This window comes from Crocuta crocuta, unplaced genomic scaffold (genome assembly GCF_008692635.1).
Source record: "Crocuta crocuta isolate KB4526 unplaced genomic scaffold, BGI_CrCroc_1.0 scaffold50, whole genome shotgun sequence".
NCBI classification, from domain to species: Eukaryota; Metazoa; Chordata; class Mammalia; order Carnivora; family Hyaenidae; genus Crocuta; species Crocuta crocuta.
The window spans coordinates 1,672,614-1,682,277 of record NW_027527428.1 but is presented as its reverse complement, the minus strand read 5'-3'; the positions used below and the strand labels follow the sequence as shown (position 1 = coordinate 1,682,277).

Sequence of the window (9,664 nt, the reverse complement as noted above, 5' to 3'; positions counted from 1 at the left end):
CTGGGAGGGCAATCTGGCTGCAGGGGGTCGGCCCTGGAATCCGCAGCTTTTTCCTGCTGTGGATTCTGTCCTGGCCCCAGGGGCCAAAGAGGTGGAAGGAGCTCCTGTTGTTTTTAAAACTGATTTGTTTTGAGAGACAGAGAGAGAGAAAGAGAGAGAGAGAGGGGCAGAGAGGGGGAGAGAATCCCAATCAGGCTCCAAGCTGTCAGCACACAAACTCTGCAATCATGACCTGAACTGAAATCGAGAGTCCCAGGCTCAGCTGACTGAGCCACCCAGGCCCCCCCACCCCTCCTGTTTCTTAACTGTGTTCTCCAGGTCCCTGGGTTCTCATTATTTTTACAAAATCAGGATGTAGATGGTCAGTGAGCACTGCGAGCAGTGCCATCCCGGCCTGAGAGTTGAGGCAGCCATTCCTAGGGCTCCCAGAGGAGAGTAAGTAAGCTGGCAGATTAGGGTCAGCGGGGAGCAAGTCTGCCCCTGGGTCACTAGTTCTAAATTCACTCCCAATCATTTAGTGAGTGCCCATTTTGTAAACTCCGTGGACTGAGAAGGAAGATGTGGTTCTGTCCTGGGAGCGCCCAGCCCATCTGCCCAAACAACTGACATTCGGCTTTGGAAACACTGGAGCCTGAGAAAAGCAGTTTGATTCTTTGGGGAAAGTGTAAGGAGGTCCCTGGGGAAGGGCCCCTCCAGCTGACCAGTGGGGAGGGTAGGAGAGCACTGGACATCTGGGTGTGGGTGGGGGAACGGGGGGGGGAGGAGGAACACACAAGACCATCAACAGCATTCATTTACTGAGCAGCTACTACGTGCTGGGCACTGCAGGCACTTAACAGAGCCCACGGAAACCCTTGGCCAGAGGGCATTGCGCTCAAGTGGGCGGCTGGTAACAGCAGCGCACACAGAAAGATGCAAACTGCCATCTTAGAGAGAGGGCTTTGGAGAAAAGCAAAGCAGAGTGGAGTTGGCAGATCAGGATCGGGTTGGCGGTAGTCGGTGATCTGGTAAAGCCTTGTGGGCGCCTGGCCCGAGTATGCAGGGTCCCAGGCGTGAGAAGGCCCGTTCAGGAACTGCAAACACCAACACCGTGGTGTGGCCGCAGGACGCCGGGGGCGGGTGAGGAGAGGTGAGGCTTGAGACAAGGATGAGATCAGGGGGTAAGTGGGAGTGGAGGAGTTAAGGACGCGTCGTGCTGGGGTGGGACAGTCTCATGGGTGGTCGCGAGGCAGGGAGAGCTGGAGTGAAGAGGGGGACTCCAGAGAGACTCCTGAGTTTCCGGCTTGGGGAGCTGGGTGCCCTGAAAGCGTGGCAGCCTGAGGAAGGTGGACCACTGACATCCCTATGATGACCCCCATAGAGGGTCCAGGGGCCAGGAGAGGGAGTGCGGATCTGTGGTCGGGTGACAGTCAGAGCCTGGGTGTGGCCATCTCATCCACACATGCCCAAAGCGGAGGCACCCAGGAGGCACAGAAGGCCAGACACCATGCCTTTCCCCGTAGGAGCTTTCATTAATCCAACAAACTTTGAGCCCCTTCTCTGTTCTAGGGGATACGGCGATGAATGAAACACCCATGCTCCTGTCTGCATGGGGTCTAGAGTTTACTGGGAGGAGAGGCAGCCCTGACCCCACTCAGGGGGGAGGGGTCAGTGCTTTCAAGAGTCTGGTGTTGGGAAGTAAGGGGGGCCTTTTAACTCGGGGTGTCCTAGGGGAGGATTCTGAGCCAAGATATAGCGTAATGGTGTAGAAGGGGACAATCCCAGAGTCCTCTGATGCGGGGGGCGGGTAGTGAGGGGGGGATGGCAAGGAGAGATGGGGAACTGCAGGGGCAGGGATCAGATCAGGGCTGATCGCCCCCCGGGGGTGGGGATGGTAAGAGGGAACTTTTCTGGGTGACAGAAACATTGATTGCAGTGGTGGTTCTACTGTTATAAACGTTTGTCAAATTTCATAGAACTGTACGCTAAAAAGGTGAATTTCGCTGTAAATTACACCTCAAGAAGCTTTACTTTAAAATAAATACCTTTATTTTATTTTAATTATTTTTAATGTTTATTTATTTTTGAGACAGGGAGAGACAGAGTGTGAGCAGGGGAGGGGCAAAGAGAGAAGGAGACTCAGAATCTGAAACAGGCTCCAGGCTCTGAGCTGTCAGCAAAGAGCCCAATGTGGGGCTCAAACCCACGAACCGTGAGATCATGACCTGAGCTGAAGTTGGACGCTTAACCGACTGAGCCACCCAGGCGCCCCAATACCTTTATTAAAAAAAAATAAGATGGGGAGAGATAGGCAAGGGCCATTTCACACATGGAGTTTGGTCTTTGACGGCCATGGCTGCTTGCAGAGGAAAATGTACCCGGAGCGATGTCCCAGGGCCCTGGGCAGGCGGGGACGAGAAGCCACGGCCCTGGAGCTCGCTCCGCTCAGGTGCGGCACACACGGTCCCCCCCGCCCCCATCCCTCTGCGCAGAAGGCTCCAGCTGCTGACCCTGGAATACTTCAGAGGTTTGAGGCTTTGGCATTCCTTTAGGTTAGATCTCAGCAGCAAACTGTAAGTGCTTTAGGGGAGAAGCCGGAGACCTCAAGTGGGAGGGGTCTGCCTCCTGGGAAGTGGCCTGTCTCACCTTGGGGGGATTGACCTTGAACCTGGTGCAGGGGCCTCCGGCCAGAGCTGGGGCTCTGTCCCCAGAGAGGGAGGGGGTGAGGCAAGGGGCAGGCCTGCACACACCTGACCAACTACAAAGGCTCGCCCTCAAGGCCATCACTGCAGCCACTTGGGTGCAGCGGGGATCACCCAAACCTGCTGGGCCAGTCTGCACCCAGCGAGGCAGTGACCAACTGTGATCCTTCTAGCCGCTTCCCCAGAGGCCTGCCGAGGTCGGCAGAAGCCGGAGAAGCCGGAGAAGCAAAACCGCAGAACAGGAACAGGAGACCTCCTGGGACTCTTTACGGAGTTGAAGTGAGAACAGCAGCTGCGCCCATTCCAAACTGGCCGCTGTGGCCCACACGTGGCCATTCGGCTGGTGTGCCACAGGAACGACCTCACCCGAGCCTACAAGCCGACCTCAGCGAAGCGGCGGGTGACCCTGGCCACCTGAGGGCCTGGAACACACCTAGGCCTCAAACCTACTGAATCAGAATCCTTGCAGTGTTGAATTCTGAAAAAGTGCCCCAAATGGCTCCAAGGCACGAGCCAGTGCTGAGACCCACTGAGATCCGCGGCATTAAAAGGTGCGTTCTCTATACATGGAGGCCAGACAAACGTCCACAGGGCTTGTCTCCTAGGAGCTGGGGCTGGTCTCTGGACAATGTGCTGGGACAAAGGGAGCCCGAGGGGTAAGCCCGCCTCTTCCTGGGAATCTCAAACACCCAAAGAATGGGGAAGACTGGGAGCCACGGAAGGTGCTCCTTTCTGGGTTGGTCAGTGACCACTGAGAGCCCATGGACCCCTCCGGGAAAAAACCCAGGCTGCTCAAGACTGGACTCAAAACCCCCCTTACACTCTTAAAGTTTCTATAGGAAAAGAAAAAAAATAAATCAACCAATGAATTCAGGCACTTAGCTGCTTGGGAACGGATTTGAGCTTGTCAACCAACCCTGGAGATGGCTCATTTGTTGTAGTGTGTCGCCACCTTGTGGCCTATCCTGACACGGCCCCCATTCATCTCAATGGCCAGACGCCAGAGAGGCTTCCAAACCTTTCCTATTAGCTCCTCTACCCTTACAAGAAACCGGGGGGTCAACAGTTCTGTGCCGGAACCGTCCGTGCGGCAGCTCAGGCCACGCCGGGAAAGGCGGTCCGGCGAACCTCACGCAGCCACGTGTGGGGCTCGCACGCGGGAGCCCACAGGACTCATACCGATCACGGCGTGTGGAGGCACTTGCCTGGCCGGCCCGTGTTTTCTGCTTCAAATCTGTGCGTCATACAGCGCCTGCCCAACCCCACCGGGCGTCCTCACAGAGGGGAGCGGGTCCGGGGGGCTTCCTGCCCTGCTGTGGCACAGGGCACCTGCCGGCCCTGGGGCACCGTCGTCTATATCAAAGGGAAGCTTGGGTCTCTGTGTGAGCTCAGCCCCATCCCTGCGGGACTCGTCCACGGGGACTCAGAGGTCAAGGGGCAGTGGGTTTGCAGCTCCTCCCCGGGGCTGGTACCAGGGCACGGTGCTCAACGGGGAGGCAATTTCTCGAGGTCGTGCTGGCGGGCAAGTGGTAGGACCTGGACTGAACCTGCAAGGAGCGCGGGCTGCGCGGGGCCGCACTGCTCGGCCGGGAGTGGGGCTCAGGGGCCGCGGGGCCGCACGCTGCTCAGCCGGGAGTGGGGCTCAGGGGCCTCGGGGCCGCACGCTGCTCGGCGGGGAGTGGGGCTCAGGGGCTGCGGGGCCCGCACTGCTCGGCCGGGAGAGGGGCTCAGGGGCCTGTTTGGCCCATGCACGCCCCCCACCCCTGTGAACTCCATGTTCACCCACTGCCGTGAGGCCCAGGCTCAGATCTGGGGCAGGAGCCCTGGCTCCAACCCTTAACCATCACTGTTTTTTTTTTTAAATTTCTGAGAGCGAGCGTGAGCAGGGGAGGGTCAGAGAGAAGACACAGAATCTGAACAGGCTCCAGGCTCTGAGCTGTTGGCACACAGCCTGATGCAGGGCTCGAACCCACAAACTGTGAGATCACGACCTGAGCGGAAGTCAGCCGCTTAACTGACTGACTGGCCCCCCAGGTGCCCCACCCATCAGTCCCAGGAGGTTTCCTGTCCCCTCTTCCCTGGAAAGCCTGGCCCAGTTCGCTAGACTAAGGCTCCTCTGTTGGCAGCAATCATCTCATCCCATCCCACACGTTCCTACGCTCCACTTTACCTCGAGCAGCAGCACTTAGGAAACCATCTCAGTCTGGACGAAAAGCCTCAGGCCTGCCCCTGCGACAGGGGAACCTTCCACGCAGTGGAAGAGAAAGCAGCACTCTGGTGGGAGGCTCAGTACTTCCAAGGCTAATCAACTCCACCTGTAACTATCATTTTCATTCTCGGGAAGCTCACTTTACCTAAATGACGTAAATCCCACGAGGGTGTGCTGGCTTCCTTCCACAAATATCTGGCTTTTCCAGTTCCATCTATTTATTTTCAAACTTAGGCTATTTGTCCATTGGGATCACAGTCAAAGATCAGGGGCACAAGGAGGTGGCAACCCGGGCCCCCAGACTGTTCCCACCAAAAGCGGTGACCAAGTGGTAATTCCCTTCCCGCCTCAAAGACAAAGGACACTTTAAGATTAATTTTTAAAATTTTAATACAGTTCAAATCAGTGTGCCGGGTTCATTTCAGCTCCTTTACTGCCAAACCTAGGAGAAAAGAGATAGGAAAGTGAGCCATCTAGAACATATGTTTTATTTTGAATTACTCTTGTCTGATTCTGTACTTACACTAAAGAGAACTAATGAAGTTCAGGAAGTAAGCATACCAGGGTGCCTCTGCTCCAAGTATTAAGTATTTCACAACGAAGGTAACACCACCAACCACAACATAGAAAACAAAACACATTCCCTCTCTCAGCCTTCAGGAAGGTCTCAAGCAGTGACAAGGCCAGGCCGTACCCGCTGACTTCTCACTGTGAAGAGGCAGGAGGCGGACCCTGGGGGCACTCAGCACTCGCGCCAGGTCCTCCCCCAGAAGGATGGACCCTGTCTAACCCGTGCTCACGGCCTGCAGTATTTCATTTCCCGACCCGCACCACTGGGGGTCAGTACAGTCAGCACCTTGCAGGGCCGTGGGGAGAAGGGAACGAGTTACCCACAATGCATGAGAAAAGTGCGACCGGCAACAAAACAAACTGTCCCCCCAACCCCAAGGACACGATTCCCGGTATGGGACGAACTCTGAAAGTCACGACTATTCACCCCTTGCACGGCCAACAGCAAGAAGAGATACTTGGGGACGCGCCACAAATGCACCTTCCGAAGTCTGGGGACACCTCAAGGAACGAGATGGAGACACACGCACGTTCCACATTTCTGGTGCCCCGGCCCCCGGCCTCAGACTCACTCACCTGGGGGCAGCGACTGCTTCAGTTTCTCTGCCTTCTCCTTGTCTGTGATGACCAGCGTGTAAAGGTACCTGCTGCAGCGGACTTTAAACTTCACGTTATCCTTGTTTTTCTTGATCTTGACGGCTACCAAACAGACCAGAACGAGTAATTAAATTGTGTCACAAAAGAGACGTCACGGGGTTCACCTGCTTTGCATTTATGCAGAAAGCGGCGCTCTGGACCGCAACCCCGGACAGGGCAGTGCTCCCTCCCCGCGCCCGGCCTCTGCTGAAAGAGAAAACAAGAGACCCTCTACGGCTTCAGTATTTAAAGAGTTGTCAGAAACCTGTATTTCCCGGGGCATCTGGGTGGCTCAGTTGGTTAAGCGCCCAGCTCTTAAATTTGGCTCAGGTCATGATCCCAGGCTCACGAGACCGAGCCCTGTGGGCTGCACTGAGCGTGGAGCCTGCTTGGGATTCTGTCCCTCCCTCTCCCTCCGGTATGTAGGATCTCTCTGTCTGTCTGTCTCCCTCAAAACAAGACACTGCATTTCCCTCCAGTTCTCTTCCCCGGGGCAACGGCAACAGCTTGCTTCAGGACCCCATCACCTGCAGTGAGATACGTGCTAAAGCTTTCCCTTAAATTCATGAAACCCGTTTTCCAGCCTCTTTCCTACCACCAAATCCTCTCCCAGGACCACAGCGTGACCACAAGGAGCCCCAAGTGTAACCCAAGTTAGCAGGGCAGGGCTGGAGATTTGCTGCCCGTGGCCGCTCACTCCCTGCACGTTACATGTTTCTTGTGCCCACCCAACTCCAGGGCAGCACACACTCCCCAGAATGCACTATCGTCACCAGTAGATTATCGACCTCCATCAAGAGCCTGGAGACTATGGAAGGCAGGGCTCCAGCGGCTCAGCCCAAGCACCTGACCAGACGAATACACAAGCAATCAGCCCCCACGGACGCAGCACGAGATTAACTTGGACTCACAAGCCACAACTCGGGCGTCTGCCAGTGAGTGCTGGAGACAGAGGCCACAGCACGGGAAGCAGCACTGAAGCCCGCCCCAGGCAATGGCTGCCTCCGCTTATGTTTTAACACACTCAGAAACCCGGGCTTTCATTCACACCAACCTGCTGTGCTATATTAACACCCGCGTGTCACAGCCAAGGACACTGCGCTGCCCCCAGCGGCTGCTGCATGCTTGTGAACCCGGTGACCCGTCTGTGGGTGATGCCCACGGGTCTTTTAAAGAAAAAATGTTTATCCAACATCAGGGCGTGCAGTAACCCCACTTCCGGGCACGCACCCAGCAGGGCCGAGAGCAGAGCCAAGAGACTGCACACCAGTGTTCGAGGCAAGAGTCAAAAGCCAAAAAGTAGAAACCGAATGCCCACCGACCCCAACGTGGCACATCCATGCGATGGATCATTCGCCTCAAAGAGGGAATTCTGACAGACGCCAGAACCCCGAAGTCGCCACGCCAATGAAGCAAGCCAGTCACGATCGCACAGACCCGGCTCTTGCTCACAGGAGGGATCTGGAACAGTCCATGACGAAAGTAGAATGGCAGCTGCCAGGGATTGCAGGGAGAGGGCGGGGAGTTACCGCTTTGCGGGTGCAGCTCAGTTTTTCAAGATCCAGCGCTCCGACATCGTGGCGGAGCATGGAGAGCAGGCACTGGGGCCAGTGACATGAACACTTACAGTAATTACGCTTCACCGGGGCTCATTCGGTGAAGTGTCTCACTCGACTTTGGCTCAGGCCACGATCTCATGGTTCTTGAGACCGAGCCCTGCATCAGGCTCCGCACAGACAGCACAGGGCCTGCTTGGGATTCTCTCTGCCCCGCCCCATGCGTGCACTCGACTCTTAAATTAAATGAACTTAAAAACAAAAAAAATAAACTTTCTATTATGCATATTTTTACCTTCAGTCTGGACACGGAACACCCTATCACACCCTATCGTGTCTGCAGGACCGGAACTCGGACCTCCCAGGCCACACTGTAAAACCAGGCCCCAAAGTCAAACACCAACCTATCTGTCGGATTTGGTGCCATTTCTTCACCGTAGTAAAGTTTCTAAAGGACCCTCTGATGTGACCCTGGCACCAATCCCACAGGACAGATGCTAGCATCCCGCCTTCAACTGAAGCAAAGGGTAATGTGCTGTTTAAGTGGATGAGGACGGCTACTTGCCGACAGACCTGGGATGTGAACCAGTCACCTGCGGCCGCCAGGACCCTCGGACAGGCAGGCGTTCCTACCAGAGGCTACTTGTTCCCACAGATGGCCACCATCACAAACAGTACCAGAGGATCAAAGGTAACAGGGACACTGGGACCCCCTCCCCCTTACAAAGCTCTCCCCTCCCACCATCCTTCCCAGGACAAGCCATGGGACAGGACAGCCAAGGCCCGAGCTGCCTCCATCCACAGCTCCACTTCCACAGATTATCTCGGAGTATCTGATGTAGCAGAGAGGACTCCGGGCTAAAAAACAAACAAACTAACAAAAGAAAACAAAACAAAAAAAACTCCAAAGGGGTGCCCGGGGGGCGGTTGAGGGACCACCAAACGCTTGGTTTCAGCTCAAGCCACCATCCCAGCGTCCTGAGTTGAGCCCGAGTTGGGACTCTGCTGCGCGTGGAGCCTGCTAAGATTCGCTCTCCTCCCTGCTCGCTCGAACTATAAACAACCCTCCCTCCAAGGCATGAAGTCAAGATCTACCCCGCGTTAAGCACAAGCCTCCAAACCTCTCGCAACTACAACGAAGGGAGAACAGAACTTCCTCCCACACGTGCTGCAAACGCCGAGATCACGCGGGCACCGCGGCCACGCTTGCTCTTTTAGGCTTCGGACCTCAACACCCCTCCCTTTCCCTTATTCACACGTCGGGAAACCAAGTCCCACGTGTCAATCACCAGGACACCGACCGCCGCGGGCCCACAGCCCAGCCTGCCGCACCGGAGTAAGGGTTCGGAGACCCACCTTTCCGGACCCCCACCCAGCAAGGTTTCTACTCGGGACGCACCCCCTGTTCTAACTACGCACGGCTCCTACAACGTTCACAATTAGCCGAGGGAGGGAGGAAACACGCTGCCCAACGAGGTTTTCCTTAGGGAAGCGCCGTAGAACCACCGCTCCCCGCAACAGCCTCCTCGGGGACGGCGCTCGGGGTAGGGGCCGCCCCACGCGCGCGCCACCACCACCACTCCGCCCTCTCGCACGGTGAAGGCGCCCACTTACACTTGGCATCCTTTCGCCGGGCCGTGAGCAGAAAATCCTTGATTTCTTCAATTTTGCGAGGCATGGTTACGAGGGGCGCAGGCGAGCGCGCGGCCGGCACGGCAAACAGTAAGAAGAGANCAGACTTGCTTTTTCTGGCCGTGACTTGACCCCCGCCACCAGCCCCTAGCGGGGATCGGAGACCCCCGCTTAGGCGCTCCCGCCGCGGGGGCCCAACGCCTTTCCCGGAAGGTCCCGGCAGGGGCCGTACTCACCATGGTTACGAGGGGCGCAGGCGAGCGCACGGCCGGCACCTGCGGAGAAGACAGACGTTGGCGTCAACAGGGTGCGGGGAGTGACGACCCCCGCTTCTCTTCCCCATCCCCCCCGAAATGCCGACCCCGTCGCACTCCATACTC

The 9,664-nt window shown here is 56.6% G+C and overlaps 1 protein-coding gene across 3 annotated transcripts; it reads right to left on the bottom strand.

The window, feature by feature from the left end:
- Positions 1-5,255: 5,255 nt before the first annotated feature.
- On the bottom strand, positions 5,256-9,374 carry RPL38 (ribosomal protein L38). Of its 3 annotated transcripts, none has more exons than XM_077753917.1 (4): positions 9,267-9,366; positions 7,419-7,590; positions 6,037-6,159; positions 5,256-5,332 (listed from the first exon to the last, which is right to left on the bottom strand). In XM_077753917.1, exons 1-4 carry the CDS (start codon positions 9,273-9,275, stop codon positions 5,307-5,309), a joined length of 330 nt encoding a protein of 109 aa, XP_077610043.1. In that variant the 5' UTR covers positions 9,276-9,366; the 3' UTR covers positions 5,256-5,306. The 3 variants fall into 3 exon arrangements, with proteins under 3 accessions (XP_077610043.1, XP_077610054.1, XP_077610064.1); XM_077753928.1 differs by having other exon boundaries at positions 7,419-7,557; XM_077753938.1 differs by lacking the exon at positions 7,419-7,590 and having other exon boundaries at positions 9,267-9,374.
- Positions 9,375-9,664: the final 290 nt, after the last annotated feature.